This window comes from Carassius gibelio, chromosome A15, assembly GCF_023724105.1.
Source record: "Carassius gibelio isolate Cgi1373 ecotype wild population from Czech Republic chromosome A15, carGib1.2-hapl.c, whole genome shotgun sequence".
Lineage (NCBI taxonomy): Eukaryota > Metazoa > Chordata > Actinopteri > Cypriniformes > Cyprinidae > Carassius > Carassius gibelio.
The window spans coordinates 18,099,597-18,122,269 of record NC_068385.1 but is presented as its reverse complement, the minus strand read 5'-3'; the positions used below and the strand labels follow the sequence as shown (position 1 = coordinate 18,122,269).

Below are 22,673 nucleotides of genomic sequence, written 5' to 3'. Positions count from 1 at the left end.
GATCTACGACATCCATGAGTCACTCCACCGTACCCATACAGAAAAACATATATTTAGAAATCTAAATCTAATCAATTTAAAAATATATTTGACATCTACATATTTCAGTCCAAGAAAATGCCTTTTCTCGCAATAAAATACATTTAAAAATATATTTTGGTATAGGAAGTTTGGAACAAAATATATTTACTATTTAAAACATATATCACTGAGCTTCCCCGTTTGCAACATATAATTAGCATTTATTTCAAATATATATATATATATATATATATATATATATATATATATATATATATATATATATATATATATATATTTTGTCATAAGAGAGAAGAGGTCAGCTGCTATATCATGAAATATAAATTGAATTACATTCAAACAACAAGGCAGATTATGTCTTCATTAAATTAGAAAGTCTACGCAATACTTGTACACATACACTCGATAGCACTGGACGTGTGGGTATTTGTACAGTGCAAATCTTGTAGTTATTTACCTATAGTTCTAAAACAAGGTGCATAATATTTTACAATTCATGAGGGGATTGACGTTTGTTTTATTTCGGACTTTTATTTTGACACCTGGCGCGCAGGAAATGCGTCACAACCGCTGCCATCGCTTCCTGTGGTAAAGGGATTTCCGTCAACAACAAAAACATTCGACCAACTCATCAATGACGGGCGGAAACTGCTTATTCTCGATCTTTTAAAGTGTAAAACACATCCAGATAAAGCTGTTTTCGGTGTTCACATCTGCACAAGTAGTTTGACACGTAAGACAGAAAACTGTTGTTATTATTATTTACAATTTGGTGATCTTGTTTATGAGCTTGTTTGTTTAACCTGTACAATTACACTCAATATTTCGGTTAATTTCATCGTAATTCATTCCACTGTGAGCTAACGACAGTTTTCAGGAGACAAGTTTTCTTTTCAAGAATGATAATATTATACCGTGGTACGGAATAATGGCTTGGTTTTTATGTATCACAGTTTTAATGCAACTAACAGGACTCTACTCGCAGGAAGAATCTGTTTTAAAACAATAACAATGCAATTTCTAAGTGTCACTGGATTGTATAAATGGCAGGGTCCTCTGAATCCTGACAGCTCTGTGTGTAAAGGAGTGATTTAACCCTCTGTGTGCCGTGCTGAAGTGTCTGGGTGTGTGTTCGGGCATCAGGATGGACTCTCGGGGGGAGCGCAGGGGCTTCAGCCTCCAGCAGTCTGACCTGATGTGTAAGAAAGGATGCGGTTTCTACGGTAACGCTGTCTGGCAGGGCCTCTGCTCCAGATGCTGGCGTCAGGAGACCCAGTGCAGCCAAGCCAAACAGATCGAGGACGACAGAGCACTGGCCGAGAGGTGAGAGACGCTTCGTCTGATGGATGTCACTCTCCTGTGAGCAGCTGCTGTAGTGCTGTGTGTGTGTGTGTGTTTGTGTCAGGCTCCAGAGAGAGGAGGAAGCAGCGTACGCCAGCAGCCGTCAGGAGGAGCATCCTCCACCACAGTCCTCCAGAACACACAGCGTACCCATAGTGAAGAGACTGTTCACCTCCGCTCCCAAAACACCTGCCAGGACAGGTACCAACTCACAGACCTGGCATAGAATCAAATCTCCAAATATATTAGTTAGTGTGTGAGTGAATGGTTTCTAAAAAAGGTCTTAATTCGCCCTTCCAAAAAACTTAAAGGTCCCATGACATGGATTATTTCCTTTTCTTTAAATGCTTTTTAATGTGTCCTTAGGTGTATTTACATTGTTAGTATGATTTTTACATTTAAAATGTAGAAATAAAAAGCATTTTTATATCCTGACATTAGCCCTCTAGCTTGAATGCTCTGTTTGGAGGAGGCGTGTCTGCTGTGAGACTCAGAGTAAACCACAACTGTTGTGATTGGCTGACATCTTTGCATTTGAAATGCATATTACATGTGAAACCCCTCTCAAATATATATTTATATATATATTACTATTACAGCTGTCGAGATTAACGAATCGTGGATTTTTTTTCGATCTTTTCCCATCACATGAAAGGCTGCAGTGATGAGCATTGAGTAGACAGAGTCTGTTTATCGCGTGATTGCAGTGATCTCCTCATTATTGCAACACGTTTTCTCACAAAATGCTTTCACCACAGCTAACAGCAAACACATGGATACAGTAAGAGCTCCGTTGTGCAGCATAACAGCGTCATTCATTGTAACGGCAGTTTGGGCAAGTGTGCAGATATACTCACGATGTGTAACAGCTCCGGAAAAAAACGAGCGTTCTTTGATCGCTCTCTGTAGTTTAATCACAATTTAAATAACAGATTTGTTTCATGCTACTAAGAGAAACAACGTGAAGTTGATCGTTTAGTCACTGGCTTGATTCACTGATGCATCAGTATTAAACGATTTAGAAAGAAAGTCTGTGTGAACTTGAATGATTAGCTACCCATCAGAAATCACTGATCACAGATCAGGCATCAATGAACACTGTTACTCACTGTTTGTGCCGGTGCTGTCGAATCCATATCATTAAAGTCTGTTTGTAACGCCTGTGCTGAATTATATGTAAATATTTGGGCGGGCAAAGCAGAGAAAGGGGAGGTAACAATTCTCGTTACAACGTCACAACGAGGAGATTCAAGATCAGCCCGTTTGAGCTTCCATTTTCTCAAAGGCAGAGAAAGATAGAAAAATCTCAATTTACACCGATTCAAATTTCTAGAAACTTGGGGACCATATACAGGCTAGGGGAACTCAAATTAATGTAAAAAAACCTCAGAAAGTGAAATTGTAATGTCATAGGACCTTTAAGACCATAAAAGGTTTTTAAATCAGAGCGGAAAGTCTTAAATTCATACAGTCATGGCATTAAAAAATAAGCATGCACTGCAAAAAAGATTCTTCTTCAGTGATAGTGTCTTGTTTTTCAATACAAAATGTTTAAACATCTTTACATCACAATATATTTACAGTCTTCGAAATGCAAATACGAAGAGTTTATGCCTTTAAAACAAGAACAAATCTCAGTAACACTTTAGTATAAGGTCCAGTTCCTACTATTAACTAGTGTCTTATTAGCATGCATAATACTAGCATGTTGACTCTTTACTAGTACTTAAACTACCTTACTAACTATCAATAATCAGCATATTATCAAGGCCAAAGTTGTAGTTAATAGTTAGATAATAGCGAGACTTTGATCTTAAAATAAAGTGTGACCCAAATATCTATCTCTGGGGAATTAAACTTGATTTTCTTTTGAATTTAGTAGATCTTGGCAAATATATGTACTTATTTTAACCGTAAACTCACTTCACTTTGACTGGTTTCTCAGAAAACAGCACCCCTTATGTAATTTCGCTTCTCAAGATTGTAAGATTTTTTTTTAAACGATCCACCAATGCTGAGAGCGAACGATACAGTGTGAAGTTCTGGCTCCTTCAGTCCTGTGGTGGAGTGTGTCCATCTCTCTCTGGTGTTGTCACACAGATGCAGGAGCTCCACAGACGCCTCTGAGCCGGAGCACATCGCTCGGCCGACAGCCCAGTGCAGACCGTGATCACGTGACACAGCACTTCATTGACTTCCTGAAGCCCTTCCAGAGACCCGGATATGACATTTTTAAACAGTGCCATGCCTTCGTTGAAAATATTGCACACAAAAAGGTGAAAGACAAGTATGGTGATATTTCCCAGCAGTCATGCTTTTATTAAGAGTGATTAGCTGAATGTTTGTCTCTGCTTGCGCTGTAGGTGGCTGTACGTGGTGAGGACTTCTCAGACTCTGTGCAGGATTTCTATCAAAACATTTCAGAGAACTTACAGACAAACTTTAAAGGTACAACACGCAAAGTCAAGTTTGTGAATGAATCCGAGAGATTTTATAAGATTTACTGTATAAGGGGTTGGCAGCCATTTGTCTTATTTTTTTTTTTTTGGTGATGGAGTGCCGTTTTTTTTATTTTCGTAGTTAAGTCACAAACTTGCATAATTTCTTTTAATTAGTGTTTAAGTTTCCCTGATTATTATTGTGAAACATTCTCTGTAAAACGTAAATCTTTTGCAGTTAACCATTTGTTAAGAACGGCACACATACATGAGCTGATGTAACTATCGATATCGAGAAGCCACACAGGTACTGCCTTTAAATAAAGTTTCTGCTCTTCAGCACAACAGTGTCCCACAAAACACAGACACCAGGAACCCTTTAAATCCCAACAGAACATGAAACATGAACCCATCTCTAGATCTCAGCATCTTCACTCGTAACAAACCAATCTGACTTTATTTATTTCACTCTAAACCTCTTATTGAGGATTAACTGGGGTTTAGATGTTGATGTTTTGAAGTCACCGTTGTGGAGATCAGTGTTTGTTTTAGTTGGGCTTTTTAATACCAGTTTTCCTCTGGCTCCAGTGTTTCTAAAGCACATTTGTGAGAGATAAAGTTGAAAACCTGAGAGATAACACCTGATAAAGTTGGTTATTTATGGTGTGGCCTGATACACTGATCTCATCCAGTGCCTAATCTGTGAGTAGGTCTATATTAATGAATTAATTTCACATGACTGTAGCTCTGGAATACTACTGCGTAATACTCCTGTCCAGCTTAGACATTTCGACCATTTTTAAGTCATTATGCAGAGAGAAAGATCTCTGTGTTAAACATTATTTTGCTGACATTCATGTGACATTGTATTTATTTATTTAGGTGTGTTTTCATCTTATTCAAATAAGGAGATTTTACTTTAATTGCATGCTTTTTGCATGTAATTTTTTTTTTATCAGCTATCGTTTTCTTGTTGTATTGATTAGAGAATATTTTTACTATATAAAAGTAAAAATACTATATAAAAATACAGCAATTTTTCAGTCGAAAAAAAGTAAATTACTTAATACATAAAATAACAGCCGAGAAGTTAATTTAGAAAGCTAACCCTTTTTTTTACAGTAATTATAGCAGCTAAATTAGTGAAACAGGTTATGCAACTAAGAGGAGTGATGCAGATTGTTGAGAGGTCGCGACCCCTCCTTCATACAGTCACATTCATACTGCTCGCTCCTGGTTTTCCCCATCTCTGACGGTGGTTTGTAAATGTGTGTCAGGGTCTCCAGATGTGATGGATGAGGTGGAGCGCTATGTGATGGGCCGTCTGTATGAGCAGCTCTTCTGCCCTGACCACACCGATGATGAGAAGAAAGACCTGGTCATCCAGAAGAGAATCAGGTGTGCTGGGAGTGTAGGCCTAGCCCGGGGAGATAAAGTGAGAAGACTAATAACAGTGTGTGTGTGTGTGTGTGTGCAGGGCTCTGCACTGGGTCTCCATTGAGATGCTGTGTGTTCCTGTAGACGAGCAGATCCCTAAAGTATCAGACAGTGTGGAGAGAGCCATAACAGGTACAGACCCCTGCGTGCGTCTTTATACACTCACTGCTGGTTTACAGGGAGCTTGGGACATAACCTCCGTCATCACACACACAGTATTGGTCCTGCTTTCTCACTCGGTGAGACGCATTTGCAGCTGTCATACAGTAATTCATGTGCAAGTACATTATTCAGAACAGAAAAGCAATAGCTCACCCTTGTGTCCTCCAAACCCATATGACTTGATTTTTAGTGTTCAGACCAATCCTTTTCTTAGATTGAGCTGCTTCTGGTGAATTCTCTCTGAAGGAAGGGCCTTTTTTGTAAGATTGTGCTTTGAGACATATTTGAATATAAGGATCAAGTGTATATATAAAAGAGGGATCTGTAAGTATGTGTCCCTGGAGCACAGAAGCAGTCTGAAGTCTCTGGGGTTTATTTGTAGAAACAGACAACAATACATTGTGTGGGTCAACATTATACATTTTTCTTTTATGCCAAAAACCATTAGGATATTAAGTAAAGATAATATTGCATGTAGATATTTAGTACATTTCCTACCGTAAATACATCAAAACTTAATTTTTAATTAGTTACATGCATTTCCAAAAGTTCATTTAACTATATATCTTTTCTATAAATCAAAGGTATTTCAAATAGAAATGTTAAAACTATTTTCAAATAGTTGCATCTCAGTCAATTAGTGTCAGATCCTAACGTACTATACATCAATGGAAAGCTTATTTATTCAGATTTTATTCCAAGATTTATGATGTATAAATCTCAATTTACTGAATAATTTACACTTAAGAATGGTTTTGTGGTCAGGGTCACATATATAAATGTAATATTCACATATATACCTCAGTAATTCACCATTTCTACGTGAAACATTAGCAAGCACGTAATGCATTACACTTTGCTGAGAGATTATGAAATCATTTTGTTGTTAAAAGTGAATGCACTGACACACCATGCATCATGTGTGTGTGTTTTACAGACCTGATCGACTTGGACTCTAGAAAGGTTCCCCGGGAGAAGCTGGCGTGTGTCACCCGGTGTAGTAAACACATCATGACGGCCATCCAGGGCAGTAAGAAAGCTGCCGCCTCTGCTGACGACTTCCTGCCCACCCTCGTCTACATCGTGCTGAGAGCCAATCCTCCTCGATTACACTCCAACATCCAGTACATCACTCGCTACAGCAACCCCAGCCGCCTCATGAGCGGAGAGGACGGATATTACTTCACCAACCTGGTAAGACTTCACCGTCACCTCATGCTTTCACTGTGTTTCAGCACCTTCAGACTGTTTCAGTCACTAGGACACAAGTACTGCTTAGTATTAAACCAAAGAGACTCGGACAAAACCACTCTAATGCGTTTAGTATGGTGCATAGAGTCACTGAAGGAGAGCTTCCTCATGTTATCACCAGCTGAGGAGACTAGCTCTCATCTCTGATCTCGTTCCTGTTGCAGTGCTGCGCCGTGGCGTTCATCGAGAAGCTTGATGCGCAGTCGCTGAACCTGAGTCATGAAGACTTCCAGCTCTACATGTCTGGTGCATCGTCTCCGTCGGGTCCCAAAGCCGCTTCGTCTGGCCACAGCTCACAGAACGGCTTTAGAGAGGAGCGCTGCGCAGCCGAGGCACAGCGGGATACAGACCTCATCGAGTGGAGCGACGGCCAGGAGCTCTCAGTGCTGGGCTTGTTAGAAGAGCCTCCTGCACACACTCACACCTCAGACACATTCACTATTGACTCAGACAACATAGGGGGCGACAGCCTGCCTCCTCCATTACAGCCGCAGAAGTTCACTGGATAGCTCCCAGACTCTGTTCCTGCCACGGGACTCGATGCATTCACTTCCGTTCTTCATAGGGAGCGCAGCAGTCATAGGTTTATATTTCACTCCCAGATAAAAACAAGTAATAATGATGAGAGAATCTGAAGGATAGTTTTGGGACCATTACAATTTGAGGTCTTGTGAAAAAAAGAAAATAAAAGATTATTAGATAGTATAAAGTATTTATATGTCATAGTGGTATTTGCTGTACTGCTTTTCATTAGTGTAAATATAAATGTTAAAAATTTTATTGCATTTATGAGATTTCAATGAAAATCACTACTGAAATTGAGAATTACGGAGAAAAAAAACATGTTTTTTTTTTTCATTATTGTTTTCGAAATAATGTTACAATGCCAAAAAATAGACCTAAGCTTAATTTCATTATAGTTTCTGTTGAAATATTTAATCTATAGTTTCTTGCACTGATTTTATTGCTTTATGCAGGGTCACTGGAGTCTGAGAATATGTAACTTATTAGTATTTATTTTAGTGTTTTTTTTTTCCCCAGCTGTGGAGTTCTGCATCTCCTTACGTCCTAAAGCCATTATTATAGGCATTATTAGAATTAAGAATGAATATGGGTAAGGTTTCTATAACTGACCTGTTGGTATAGAGGTGTGGTCTTTACTCTGGATTTGTTGAGCATTGCTTGAATCCCAGGTGAGGTTTCATGGACACCAGCGCATTAGTAAACGAGAAGTTACTCTGTATAACAAATCTTTAGCACGGTACTATTTAAAAATGTATTATCAAATATTTATTTTCTATACTGTAGGTTTCAGTTTCAAGGAAATGCTGTTACAGTATGAAAGAAGGAAAGATTGATTTAGTGAGTTAATTATTATAAACATACCTTTTAACCCTTTGTTCTATGAAAAATATTACTTATGCATGCAAAGTTACAGTTTTGCTGTGGTATGTGGTATCCCATTACGGACTGTTTGTAAGTTCATTTAGTTATCTAAAAGATCTGGGTTTGAAGTCTGAAAAAAGGCTGTTTCAACAAATATGAATAAAATGATCTCCTGAAGGAACAGAAAACTGGTGTCTAATTTGATCTCCGGTTCAGTTTACACCAAATTTTAAACATTTTACATTTTAAAATGCACTTTGGTGCGTAATTCACAGGCCAGTACATATTTTGCAGCTGTTCAAATATATTCGCTTTAAACATTTTGGATCTTGTTTATACCTTTATATAGTGCTGTCTACCAGTGATCTCATTTAACAAAATTTGGGATAAAGCAAGAAAGATTGGATGAAGATATTAGCCGTTTTCACACACTAAACTTGATAAGTTACTTGCCAGGTTGACCCTATCTGGTAAATGTACCGCATCTTCTATTCACACAACAGTTATTCGTACATCGGCACCAAAATATCTTCGAAATAAAAGGTTATTTTAAATAGACGTGTCTCCTTTAAGACTTCAGTGTAAAGGGCCACTGCTAGGGTTAGCTAAAATATTTCACACGTGTTACTCTTTTGACAATTTGTATTACTTTTTAAATATTACAGCTGCCAAGATTAACTTACCGTGAAAATTATGACATTATATTAAGATCTATTCCCAATGCTTGCAGTGCTGAGGATTGTAATGTAATGTTTTGGGAAATAAATAAATAATGTGATAAATAATGTGTGTATTAGAAAAATCAATCACATTTTTGACATGCTATATGAAAGACAGTGTATGTTTCCATCTGTTTTTGGCATTTGACTGACAGAATTCAGGTTTCGAGGTTTCTACTGAAAGTGATGAGTGTGAGGAGACATTCTTATGTAACTTTAATTAGCATTGAACTGAACTGTTGGTGAACACTCCCCAGCTGGTGACTGTACCTGAGCAGGCCATTGTTGAGGAAGATGAAACACCCAGCTACACCTAAATGGGAAAGGCCTTATTATGGGATACTACATGGAATGGAAAAACAACACTTGGATGGCATCTGCCTCATCCTCCAACACACACATTACATCAGGTTGGAAAACAAGATCCTGGCCTGTGTGGACCTCATAATGTAAGTGTCTGAGTTATTTAATCATCACAAATGAGCTTCCTTGTTTTGCCTTGAATTGCCCATTAGCCTTTAGAACAGGACTTCGGTCATGTCAAACACAAGAATCAAACTCCATTTCATTGTGTTCAGAAAGGCATCATCATTTTTGAGTCTTATAAAACCACCGGTCAGGTTCCTGATGATGCGGCATTAAATATTCAGACTCTCCTCCTCACTCCTAATTTTGCTGCTTATTAATAGTTAGTAAAGTAGTTATGTTTATATGTGGGATGGATTTAGAGATCTAAAATATGGGCTTGCAGAATAAGACATTAATATGTGCTTTATAAGTACTTATAAACAGCCAATATGCTAGTAATGTGCATGCTAGTAAATAGTAACAATTGGTCCTAAAAATAAATAAATAAAGTGTTACCATAATTTTGTTTGCAGACATACATACATGTACATTTTCAATTTGTTGTGAGGAAAGTGGAACATTAATCAAAGTGATATTTCTTGCTTGATTTTATTACTTTAGTGCTTAGAAACCCATCAGCCCAAAGTCTACATTGTGATTTGTATTTAATACAATACATAACATATGATATGATTTGACGATTTGATTATTTTGTTGATCCTATCACACATGATATTTGACTTTGTCAGAATCATTCAAATCACACTTTCTTTTTTTTTCTTTTTGTCAAAATGTCTTATGTCTGAGCGGTAAATAAGGACTGTATACCAACAGGCAAAAACGACATACTGTGCAATATGTGCCATTTTTGTGGATATGTAGTTTAGATGTTTGTCTAAAAAGACATGTCACTTTGAAATCAAATCTGGTGTGGTTAACAAAATGGGATACTTGTTTTAATACTTGTTTAAAAAGTACACTTCTTTGATACTCGATAAGATAAAAATGCTACATCTACTGTAATTGGTCATAAATTTCTCTCATGTCCATATCATGTAAAGTTCAGTTCGAGATCTAGTCATGAAGAAGGAGTTAATCAGGATAGAGCAAGAACCCAGAGAAGGTGCTGTCATCCTCGCTGCTGGAGTAGACACCGTTCCAGTCTCTCAGCGTCTCTACCCACACCTGGTCTCCCACATCCAGCTTCAGGATCACCAGATTGGATGCCTGGTCAATGTCTTGACCCTGTAGGGTGTCTCTCGAACGCACCTTACGCACTCCATTCACCACCAGAGAAGCACGCAGGGGCTTGTTTCTCACCGTGATCTGGTAGGAGAACACATAAACTCCTGAGTAGGTGCAGTTGAACTTGCTTGTGACTATGTCGTAATGGTTTTCTCCATTGTAGAAAACCTTGTCAAAGCGAACTGGAAATCCTGATGGAGGGAAAGACTTGCTTGGATATAGACCAACACTGAAAGCAGACCGTAGTCTCGATCCATTTTGACCCATAGAGCCCTTCAGTCCCCGTAGCCCTCGGTCTCCACGTTTCCCTTGGGGCCCACGGTCACCCTTCATTCCCCTCAGACCTCGTATACCTTTGACTCCTGCTGGTCCCCGTGCTCCTGGTTCACCCTTAGCTCCAGGAACTCCTGGTTCCCCGCGTTCACCGGTGATTCCTGGAGTCCCGTGCATGCCGTGTTGTCCAGATGGACCAGGGTCTCCACGCACACCTGGAGGTCCAGGATCACCTGGCTCACCTTTCTGGCCCCTCTCTCCAAGTAAACCGCACTCTCCTCTATCACCCTTTTCACCCTTGTCACCAGTCATGCCTTGGGGTCCTGGTGGTCCATCTTTGCCTGGCTCTCCCTGGTCACCCCTTGACACATTCAAATTTGGATCTCCTTTTTCTCCTTTCGAACCTTTGAATCCTGGCAATCCAGCTGCACCCTTCTCACCTTTAATACCCATCTCACCTGTTCAGTAAACATATATTTAGTTGATACATCTTATTTACATTTATAAGGGAATCTAATCTATATCTATGTTCACCTTTCATTCCAGCCTTTCCCTGGATGCCTGGAGATCCAGTGAATCCTGTGTTTCCTTGATCACCTTTCTCTCCTGTTGAAAACAATAGGAAATCTCAAACATGCATGTTATTTTAGAATACATCACCAAAATTGCAGTTAAAATAACCAGGATAATGTACCTTTATCTCCTTTAGATCCCATAGAGCCCTTTGGCCCTATTGGGCCCGGCGTACCTTTGGGTCCAGGTGCTCCCTTTTCTCCAGGTGGGCCTACAATATGGCATTAAACCACATGACAGAAGCCAGGTTTTTCCCCACATATCTATAGTAAATAACACACTAAGGGCCAGATTTACGAATAACTTGCGGTTAAAAACTGCTTTCTGGGTATACCAAAGACTCACAGTGAATGCTTGGCCATAAAAAGGTGTAGAGAGCTGACCTTGTTGCATATGTATTTGTAGGAGTTTCCCTTTTTAGGTACAACATTAATATACATAATTATATACATAAATGTGAAAATGCACTATCCAAACTTAGATTGTTGTAATTCGTTAACACTTTGGAGCACAGACCTAAGGTTGGAGAACACAATTCCTCAGATTATTGCTGAAGTGAAATCAAGAAAAATGGAAGTAAGTTATATAAGGAACTGTAAAGAAAATGTACTGTACTAAAAAGTTTTGATTGTGTATAAAATAAATATTTCACAAAATATTTTGGAATCTACAATTGCTTAAAAGCCACATGTTTTAATAAGTTAAGTCGTTTGGCCTCGTACTCTATCACATACATTGTCAGTGTTGTGCGCTTGCTTAGACCTTTGTTGTGATAAACAGTAAAGTGCATTCAGCTGAATTCAATTTCCATTTTGTCGGGTTTAAAAAAGATTAGTATACCTCCAGTTAAGCCCTCCTCATGTGAAGACCGAAGAATGTAAAGACCATCGACTCTACCGTGCGACTACACCAGGCAGCGACACCAGCAGGGAATATAAGTATTGTTTTGATTAATCTCTTTTTCTTTCTCTTGTTTAATTTCTGTTTCAGTTTTTTTTTTATAACCAATTCTTACTATGTGTTTCCAGATCTCTACTATCACTACTACTTGCTTAACAACCTGCACACTTTGCCTATATCTGCTAATACACTACTTTCTTTTTCTATTGGTCTCTGGAATTGCCAGTCTGCTGTAAACAAAGCCGATTTCATTACTTCTATTATTAGTCATTCAAAGATGAATCTCTTGGCCCTAACAGAGACCTGGATCAAACCAGAGGACACTGTTACACCTGCAGCACTCTCCAATAATTTCTCATCTTCCCACTCTCCCCGGTTTGACTGGAAGAGGTGGAGGTACTGGTCTGCTCATCTCTAATGATTGGAAATGTAATTATTTACCATCTTTGGGTATCAACAGCTCCTTTGAATCTCATTCAGTTACTGTTACCTACCCTCTTAAAATGAATTTTATAGTCGTCTATTGACCCCCAGGACCACTGGATAACTTTTTGGATGAATCAGATGTGTTGCTCTCAACCTTTCCTGAGGATGGTACCCTAGTTATACTTGGAGATTTCAACATCCACCTAGATAAACCTCTGTATGCTGATTTCCAAACTCTGCTTGCCTCTTTTGATCTCAACCGAGTGTCAACTACTGCTACTCACAAATCAGGCAACCAATTGGACCTTATTTATACACGACACTGCTCGACTGATCATGTTCTTGTTACTCCACTGCACACGTCGGATCCCTTCCTCCTCACTCTTAACCTCAACATGATCCCTGACACATCACTTACCCCTCCACATGTCATCTTTCGACGTAACCTACGCACACTTTTCCCCTCCCGGCTATCTGCTATGGCAAGAGCGGAATCCAAATCTTCAGTACTTATCCAGCTTGATCTGTCCGCTGCTTTTGACACAGTTAACCACCAGATCCTCCTATCAACCCTACTGGCAAAAGGTATCTCAGGAACCAAACTTCAATGGTTTGAGTCTTACCTATCAGACAGGTCCTTCAAAGTATCTTGGAGAGGTGAGGTGTCCTACTGGGGTGCCTCAGGGCTCAGTTCTTGGACCACTTCTCTTCTCGGTCTACATGGCATCATTAGGTTCTGTGATTCCGAAACATGGCTTTTCATACCACTGCTATGCTGATGACACTCAACTCTACCTCTCATTCCATCCTGATGATCCGACAGTAGAATTCACATCTCAGCTTGTCTAACAGACATTTCTTGCTGGATGATGGACCATCACCTTCAACTCAACCTTGCCAAGACAGAACTGCTTGTGATTTCAGCAAACCCATCGTTTCATCACAATTTCACCATCAAGTTAGGCACATCAACCATAACTCCTTCAAAAACAGCTAGAAGCCTTGGAGTTATGATTGATGATCAGCTGACTTTCTCAGACCACATTGCTAAAACTGCCCGATCCTGCAGATCTGCTTTATTCAACATCAAGAAGATCAAGCCCTTTCTTTCGGATCATGCTGCACAACTCCTTGTTCAAGCTCTTGTTCTGTCCAGGCTGGACTATTGCAATGCTCTCTCTGCAGGTCTTCCAGCCAATTCTATCAAACCTTTACAGTTAATCCAGAATGTGGCAGCAAGATTAATTTTTAATGAGCCAAAAAGAATACATATCACACACCTCTGTTTATCAATTTGCACTGGCTTCCAATAGCTGCTCGCATAAAATTCAAGGCATTGATGTTTGCCTACAAAACTACCACTGGCTCTGCACCCATTTACCTACATTTATTACTTCAGACTTATGTGCCTCTAGAAGCTTGTGTTCTGCAAGTGAAGGTCGCTAGATTGTGCCATCCCAAAGAAGCACAAAGTCACTTTTACAGACTTCTAAATTAAATGTTCCCTTCTGGTGGAATGAACTCCCCAACTCAATCCGAGCAGATGAGTCCTTAACCATCTTCAAGAATCGGCTTAAAACACATCTCTTCCATCTTTATTTGACCCTCTAACTATAACACTCACTATTCTAAGTCTATTCTTAAAAAAACAATCGAACTACCTTTCTAATCTTTTTTTTATTCTATTATCTTTTCATTTATTATGCAATTGTGTATGTGTCTGTGTGTGTGTCTCTGTGTGTGTGTGTCTGTGTGTGTGTGTGTGTGTCTGTGTGTGTGTCTGTGTGTATGAGTGTGTAAAGACATCTAACACTAGCTTGCTCTATTCTTTTATTTTTATTCTTTTTATTTATTATATATTTTTTAAAGCCCATGCTACGTGTACTGTGTTAACCTAACTGAGACTTGTTATTGCACCTATATATCATTGCTCTTTTTGTTGTTTTTTATTGCTTCCATTGTCCTCATTTGTAAGTCGCTTTGGATTAGAGTGTCTGCTAAATGAATACATGTAAATGTAAATGTTGCACATTTGAGGTTGATATAAAAAAATTATGGTCCTGGGAGATTATATTTAGACATTAATACCAAACATAGCCACTGGTTGACACCCAAACTCCACTGAATCTTCCTGATGCAGTTTCCTGTCTCAAATTTATAAATTTCTATCTCAATATTACTTCTATCACAAAATATTCTGTAATATGACACTTGACACCACCACCCACTTGGAGGAGCTGTTAAAATTTTTTTTTTGACAAGGCAATACAAAAAGAGCATCAAGTTCACAGTAAAAGTTAAGGGGGTTAATTGAATTCTTCAAGGTGAATTACTAAAGTTTGGGGGAGTCAGCTTACTGGTATTTGCACTATTATCCAACACCTTAACTGTGCTGTTAGTACATTATACACACCCAATTATCATTGGCTATGCTTGTTTGTGATCCTACGCTGCCCTTGGTAAGCTGCCTGGGTCAATATGGATATGAGCTGACAGATCACCTGCAGAACTTTCCACTCCCATCGGTCTCACACTTATTTGCCCTGGGGTGCTTTTCCCAAAAGCATCATTAGCTGATTATGTTGCATTGAAAACTATTGGTAATAATGGAACTTTTGGAAAACGCACCCGTTTAGTAAATCTGGCCCTATTATGTTATAAAAACGTATGACTTCACTCGGCTGACCTGGCAGTCCTATATCTCCTTTGTAGCCTTGTGGGCCTGTCTCTGGAGGGCAGCACTCACAGAAGTTGAAGTAGCATTCATTGTAGTCTAGCGTGTAGTTGTCTTTGGCCGTGGTGGGAGATGCGGTGGTGTCTGTAGGGTAGTCTATATAGCTGTCAGCAGGAACTGTAGTGCTCTTTGTGACATGTGCAGGGAAGCGCTCTCTTGTTTTGGTGTAGTCCACAATCCGTGCTGTGACCGTAGGCTTGCCTACATATACAGTAGTTTGGATCACCTCTCGGGGGGGTTTCTTGGTGTACTGGAACTTCGGCCGCTGAGTGGGCTTGATTGGGTCACACGAGGTTATAAAGGTCAGTGCTATTACCGTTATGAATATTGCACGTTCAAAAGACATTTTATCTGTAGAAAAAGAAGAGAAATGTGAATAAGTATTTACAATTCTGCCTGGACCAAACATCATCATTTCAGAGGTTGTGTAGCAGGAAGCTGTTGTGTTCGTGTCATGTGTGTTATTTGGGATTAAGTACTCAACAGTACATTACAAGAGTGAATGGAAATAATTTTAAAGTGTTAATAAATAACAGCTCATTATCAGTGTTGGGTGTAATGCTCAGGTGTTCCTGTAGCTCAAGTGGTAGAGCATTGCGCTATCAAGGTTGGGGGTTCGATTCCCCGGGAACACATGATAAGTAAAAATTGATAGCTTGAATGCACTGTAAGACGCTTTGGATAAAAGCGTCTGCTAAATACATACATTTAATATTTTAATTTAATGCATTATAACTATAATTGAATAAATTTTCCCTTAAAAACGTTAAGTAAGGGATTATTCTCTATTGTGACATAGAATACTGGACACTCATGAATCAAGCCATCTAACCAATAGCAAACAGAGACAGCTGGAGCAATGTGACACATGATCTTGGAAGAATTTCTTCCAATGGATGGACAGTAGCCAAGCTCACAGCTTTCATAGATATAACAACACCTTATAGACTGATTTATTAAACCCGCTAAATGGATCAAAACTCTTGGTGCTTTCATTCTCTGAATAGTTTGTGACAGGTGATGCTGGATTCTAGATTTCTGAGACCAGAACCTGCCAGCTGAATATAACAGCCTCAGTCAGGAAATAAGAGTCTCATTCCAATCTATTTGGTATTACTCCAAAAAAGCTTTTGTCCAAAAGAGCAGCGATAATCTCAGGAGCTCACTTCAGCCTCAACTGTTTTCTGGAGGGAAATGGCTTATCTAATGAAGCTGCTTTAGAGGTAGAATGAAGGATACTGGCACACAGTGACCATGACCAGTTTAGTTTTGTGGGTGTATGGTTTGTTACTCCAAAAATTTTATTTATTACTCGTTACAAGTTACTCCTTTCAAAGGTAATATTATTATTACTTACTATCTGGCAACATAACTTTTCCTACACGCCCCACAGAAGTTGTAATTGTGTATTTTTCCCATAAAATTATTTTAAAATGTCCATCATTTGACCAACATCTACACTGGATCACAGTCAGAAGTTTATTCGAATAGTGATTGATGGTGACTGAAGTACAACTGTAAAAGTATTAATTGACGTGTAGCTTGAAGCTAATTGTAGCTATAATTTCTCTGTTACCCATGTTGATTATATTTCGTTAAGGATTTTATTTTAAAAAATCACATAAGTTCATAAGATGTTTAAATAGAGTAATTTAATTTATATGGGTATCAGGATGATGGTGGTGGTCAAGCCGTGTAATACTAGAGTGAAGTAAAGACACAACGTACACATCTGTGTTTAGATCAGCTTCTCTCATGACAAAATCAGTGTAATGACAATATTTCCGTCCTCTGAATGTACGCTTTTCCATATTCCAAGATTTCCTGATGCACTTGTGACTTCATGTGCCTGTGCGAGTCGTGAAAATTATCAAAATAAATCTGGGAGTTGTTGGATTTCAAATCAGTGGGGGTTGAGGCATCAAAAGTAATGCAACAAACTGTTTTATGGATGGTATTATTATTACTAAAATCTTATTAGTAATTTGTTACAGTACTACAGGTGCTTCTCAATAATTTAGAATGTTGTGGAAAAGTTGATTTATTTCAGTAATTCAACTAAAATTGTGAAATTTGTGTATTGAATATTCAGTGCACACAGACTGAAGAAGTTTAAGCCTTTGGTTCTTTTAATTGTGATAATTTTGAGTCACATTTAACAAAAATCCACCAATTCACTACCTAAACAAATTAGAATACTTCATAAGACCAATAAAAAGGTGGTAGGGGCTCCTTTTGGTTTAATTACTGTCTCAGTTCAGCGTTCCTGCTGGAAAATGAAATTTAGTTGAAGGAAGCATGAAGAGCTCCAAGATTTCTTGGTAAACGTGTAACGTGTCAAACCCTTCCTTCAGACTCTAGGACCTTGGTTCCTAAATGAAATACAAAACTTGCTCTCATCTGAAAAGAGGACTTTGGACCACTGGGCAACAGTCCAGTTCTTCTCCTTCGCCCAGGTAAGATGCCTCTGATGTTGTCTGTCGTTCAGGAGTGGCTTAACAAGAGGAATAAGATAACTCTAAACATTTGTGTGTGTGGTGGCTCTTGATGCCTTGACCCCATCATCAGTCCATTCCTTGTGAAGTTCACTCAAATTATTGAATCGATTTTGCTCGACAATCCTCATAAGGCTGCGGTTGTCTTGTTTGGTTGGTTACACTTTTTCCTTCCACTCAACTTTCTGTTAACATGCTTGGATACAGCACTCTGTGAACAGCCAGCTTCTTTGGCAATGGATGTCTGTGTCTTACCCTCCTTGTGAAGGGTGTCAATGATTGTTTTCTGGACAACTGTCAGATCAGCAGTCTTCCCCATGATTGCGTAGCCTAGTGAACCAAACTGAGAGACTGTTTTGAAGGCTCAGGAAACCTTTGCAGGTGTTTTGGGTTGATTAGCTGATTGGCATGTCACCAGATTCTAATTTGTTGAGATAGTGGATTGGTGGGTTTTTGTTAAATATGAGCCAAAATCATCACAATTAAAAGAACAAAAGACTTAAACTACTTCAGTCTGTGTGCACTGAATTTATTTAATACATGGGTTTCACAATTTGAGTTGAATTACTGAAATAAATAATCTTTTCCATTACATTCTAACTTATTTAGATGCACCTATAGTTACTCGATAAAATAGTATTTTTACTGTAACTAGTTACTGCCCACCACTGGTGATGTGTTTGGGGCAGTTCACAGAGACAGCTTTTTAAAACTTAGCAGAGTGTCTTAAAAAGTGAGGTGAAAATGGTCAAAGATGTCAGTCTAATGCATGTTTACATTGAAAAACCGTTATAAAGCAGCATAGTGGAACACAAAAGTGCATTCTGACCTTAAGCTATGCAATGCTTAAATACAACTGATCCAAGTAAAGTATGCAGATACTTTAAGTCAAGGTCACAGTAAGTCAAACATAAAGATATCTGAATGTCTTTGCATTCATAACAACCCAGCTAACAGAGAACGTTCCTGCATCTTTCATTAAAAAGTTACATAAATGTTAGGACAAGACATTCTCAAAATAATAATGTTTATGGAACGGTCTTACAACGTATGAAATATGTTCTCATATAAACGTTCAGCGAAAAACGTTCTGAGATCAGAATTTTCAGAATGTTTTTATAAAAGATTTTTTTATAACCTTAATTTGTTACATGGGAAATTATCAATGCTAGTGTAAAGAAATATATAGAAAATACATTAATACTTTTTGGAGCTGCTGTATCCTCTCTCATCCTATCCAAGAACCTCTGGAATCAATGAAGCTGAAAAAAGGCATAAGGAGAATTCAGTCCCTCTTATGTTTCAGACAGGAACATAGGCTATAGGCTGCTGAGGTTTGCAGACCACAGCAAGGAAGGGGGGCGATACCCATCTGAAACATGAGAGGAAGGCCTGCTTTAGGAGCGTAATACTCCACCTTGACCTGCTGGTGTCACTCCACTATTCAAGACAAACCCAGCTATAGTGCTCACTGCATCCAGCCCATGCAAAGAGCGGCTCTGCAGTACACAGGCCCTGGGCCACCGAACCCCCCTGTTCCTGAAAAGCCTTATGGGAGCGAGACAGGGTAAACCATAGGACACGGAGCCAGTATCAAAATACAGCCCCAGAGCCCCTTCTGCACTACTCCACACTCAGGAGCAACAGAGCGGACAGTAATAAATGCTCTTGAGTTAAAAGATGCTTAGATCGAGGGGTTTAAAATTGCAAATATAGAGACGGGCATTCATTTTATCAATGCATCATGTCATGAATGCATCGTACCTGTAAAGCATGTTTGCTCCTGTTTGAGGGGATTTGAGGAGCATGGGGCTGGAGTGTCACCTGAGCTGGAGGTGTCTCTGGTAACGGCTAAGGCTGTGCTCTGCTGGTAAGCCTTTAATGGAGAGCACTGTGACCTTGTCAGGAATAGAGCGGCTTTTGGACTATTCACCTTTTGTTTTGTTTTTTTCTCTTCAAATTCCCAAGACAGACTTGGAAGGCTTTTCGATTCACAGGGTTGTATAAAATGATGGTTATGTAAAAAGCTATGAATAATTTAAAATAAATAAATACATAAATAAAAACTGAACAAATACGGAAACATCAAAATATGTGCTATAACTGCTCACCATTATATATATATATATATATATATATATATATATATATATATATATATATATATATATATATATATATATATATATATATATATATATATATATATATATATAATATTATTAGTATAATTTAATTTCAGGAATTATAATAAAATGTTTAAAAGAGTTTAACGTCACACCATAGAATGAAAAAGGTATACTTTATCCACTAAAATAAAATTTCATTATAAAACACATAATGAAACACATAAACAAAAAACATGCACATTTGGCAAAAGCTCTTGGAAAATGGCATTTGCAATGTCCTTAAGTCAGCAAACTTTACATTTTTGAAATTTTGCTTAAGCCTTTTAAAAGAGTTTAGAAATGCACCTAGATTTACCAAAGCAGATGTAAAGTATACATTATATACAGCAGAACCTCCAGTACAGCCAAGAGTAAAGATCAGAGATTATAAAAAAAAAACATTTAAACTTTTTTAAATTGTGTTTTTAAAATGTGAATGCAATTTGAAATGAAATGGATAATACATAACTGAAACTGAATTTTGATCAAATCTAACTTTTGTTCCTAGCACTGTTCCATCCCTGCACCCTCAGACAGAGCTGAGATCAAGTCAATGAAAAGCATCAGTAAATGTGTTTACCAGACAGCAGGCTTGTCTCTTGTCCAGTGGCTTCAGTGGTTTCCGTCTGAGTAAGCTCAAAACACTGAAGACTGAAAGCACCAGATATGTGTCTGTCTTTAGCTCATGGATACACACAGATTTTGGAGTAGAGCAGGGGGTGTGTACTACGGTTCTGGCCCAGTGCTTCACAGTTACAGTCACCCAGACTGAACCTCATCATAGTGCTGCTGGGCAGCGGTGTTACCAGAACTGACCCAGAAACCTGACCCAAGCCCGCAGAACACTATGCACTCTATTCACCTGCTCGTGCTTCCCATTCCCTCTCATTTCCTCCCTCTTTCTCACTTTCCCCCCAGACTCTCATATAGGGCTCTGTCATTTATTCTAGTACTATAAGAGGAAAATAACATAACAGTGTTGAATCCTTTCGTTAGAAAAGATTACTGCTGAACTGCAAGGAAATCATATTTTTACACTTCAAGACACAAATAGCCACAAATGCCCCTCAATTATGATTTCCAAAGACCTTTTCTGCAAATGTCACCCCAATTCTAAATATGTACCTATTTATCATTTCTAAACCCATGTGAAAAACCAAAAGCACCTAATCACATTTAAGCATGTGAGGTAAAGTGTGTAGCATCTGTGCAATGCCTGATGCTTTAGATTTCACCACTATTTGAAGCGTTTACTAGGTTGAGAAATTCATGTGTTTGTGATATTCAAACCCTATTTACAGTTTTTCTGAATTGCTAAAACACTTTTCTTGAAACCGCCACTCATTTTCTCAAAACCTTAAACACAATCCAAACCTTCAAACTAAATGAACAGAACCCCTGACTCTTCTGGCAAATTACATGAAATTATCACCTGTTAAGCATTATTTAATGTTTGTTAAAGATTTATTAATGAAAGTTTACATTTACATTTAATCATTTAGCAGACACTTGTATTCAAAGCGACATACAAATGAGAACAATAGAAGCAATCAGACCAACAAGAGAACAACAACAGTATACAAGTGTCATGACAAGTCTCAGTTAGTCTAGTACAGCTACACGTGCTGGTCATATAATTAGAATATCATAAAAAAGTTGATTTATTTAACTAATTACATTCAAAAGTGAAACTTGTATATTATATTCATTCATTACACACAGCCTGATATATTTCAAATGTTTATTTCTTTTCATTTTGATGATTATAACTGACAACTAAGGAAAATCCCAAATTCAGTATCTCAGAAATTTAGAATATAACTAGAGACCAATACAAAGAAAGGATTTTTACTTAGTTTGGGCTCCTTTTGCCAAAATTACTGCAGCAATGTGGTGTGACATGGAGTCGATCAGTCTGTGGCACTGCTCAGGTGTTATGAGAGCCCAGGTTGCTCTTCACAAGGTCAGGCAAGTTTATTGGCCAATTAAGAACAGGGATACCATCGTCCTTAAACCAGGTACTGGTAGCTTTGGCACTGTGTGCAGGTGCCAAGTCCTGTTGGAAAATGAAATCTGCATCCCCAGAAAGTTGGTCAGCAGCAGGAAGCATGAAGTGCTCTAAAACTTCCTGCTATACAGCTGCATTGACCTTTGACCTCAGAAAACAAAGTGGACCAACACCAGCAGATGACATGGCACCCCAAACCATCACTGACTGTGGAAACTTTACACTGGACCTCAAGCAACGTGGATCGTGTGCCTCTCCTCTCTTCCTCCAGACTCTGGGACCCTGATATCCAAAGGAAATGCAAAATTTACTTTCATTAGAGAATATAACTTTGGACCACTCACCAGCAGTCCAGTCCTGTATGAAGCGAGACGCTTCTGAGGATGTCTGTTGTTCAAGAGTGTCTTGACACAAGGAAAGCGACAGCTGAAACCCATGTCTTGCATACAGTCATTCCCACAAATATTGGCACCCTTGGCATATATGATCAAATAAGGTTGTGAAAATGTATCTGTGTTGTTAATCCTTTTGATCTTTTATTAAAAAAATTAACAAAAATGTATCATTTCATTGGATAATAAGAATTAATAAATGGGGGGAAATATCATTATGAAATAAATGTTTTTCTCTAATACTCGTTGGACACAATTATTGGCACCCTTTTATTCAATACTTTTTGAAACCTCCATTTGCCAGTTTAACAGCTCAAAACGGTCTCCTATAATGC

At 38.5% G+C, this 22,673-nt stretch overlaps 2 protein-coding genes across 4 annotated transcripts; one reads left to right on the top strand and one right to left on the bottom strand.

Moving 5' to 3' along the window:
* Window positions 1-605: 605 nt before the first annotated feature.
* On the top strand, window positions 606-8,245 carry rabgef1l (RAB guanine nucleotide exchange factor (GEF) 1, like). Of its 3 annotated transcripts, none has more exons than XM_052615937.1 (9): window positions 606-775; window positions 1,186-1,365; window positions 1,448-1,584; window positions 3,484-3,659; window positions 3,747-3,831; window positions 5,099-5,219; window positions 5,299-5,390; window positions 6,358-6,614; window positions 6,836-8,245. In XM_052615937.1, the coding sequence occupies exons 2-9, from the start codon at window positions 1,187-1,189 to the stop codon at window positions 7,178-7,180; spliced, it is 1,392 nt and encodes a 463-aa protein (XP_052471897.1). In that variant the 5' UTR covers window positions 606-775; window position 1,186; the 3' UTR covers window positions 7,181-8,245. The 3 variants fall into 3 exon arrangements, with proteins under 3 accessions (XP_052471897.1, XP_052471898.1, XP_052471899.1); XM_052615938.1 differs by having other exon boundaries at window positions 618-775; window positions 1,113-1,365; XM_052615939.1 differs by having other exon boundaries at window positions 643-775; window positions 1,093-1,365.
* Window positions 8,246-10,113: 1,868 nt separating this feature from the next.
* LOC128028863 (inner ear-specific collagen-like) lies at window positions 10,114-15,621 on the bottom strand. Its single transcript, XM_052616184.1, has 4 exons — window positions 15,228-15,621; window positions 11,337-11,426; window positions 11,177-11,248; window positions 10,114-11,100 (listed from the first exon to the last, which is right to left on the bottom strand). The coding sequence occupies exons 1-4, from the start codon at window positions 15,619-15,621 to the stop codon at window positions 10,217-10,219; spliced, it is 1,440 nt and encodes a 479-aa protein (XP_052472144.1). The 3' UTR covers window positions 10,114-10,216.
* Between the last annotated feature and the right edge of the window lie 7,052 nt (window positions 15,622-22,673).

Coding starts and splice junctions, on each gene's coding strand:
- rabgef1l (XM_052615937.1), top strand. CDS start 1,187: ATGGACTCTCGGGGGGAGCGCAGGGGCTTCAGCCTCCAGCAGTCTGAC. Junction 5,220..5,298: donor GTCATCCAGAAGAGAATCAG/GTGTGCTGGGAG, acceptor GTGTGTGTGCAG/GGCTCTGCACTGGGTCTCCA. Junction 6,615..6,835: donor GATATTACTTCACCAACCTG/GTAAGACTTCAC, acceptor TTCCTGTTGCAG/TGCTGCGCCGTGGCGTTCAT.
- LOC128028863 (XM_052616184.1), bottom strand. CDS start 15,621: ATGTCTTTTGAACGTGCAATATTCATAACGGTAATAGCACTGACCTTT. Junction 11,427..15,227: donor AGGAGATATAGGACTGCCAG/GTCAGCCGAGTG, acceptor GCCATATTGTAG/GCCCACCTGGAGAAAAGGGA. Junction 11,249..11,336: donor GGGATCTAAAGGAGATAAAG/GTACATTATCCT, acceptor TGTTTTCAACAG/GAGAGAAAGGTGATCAAGGA.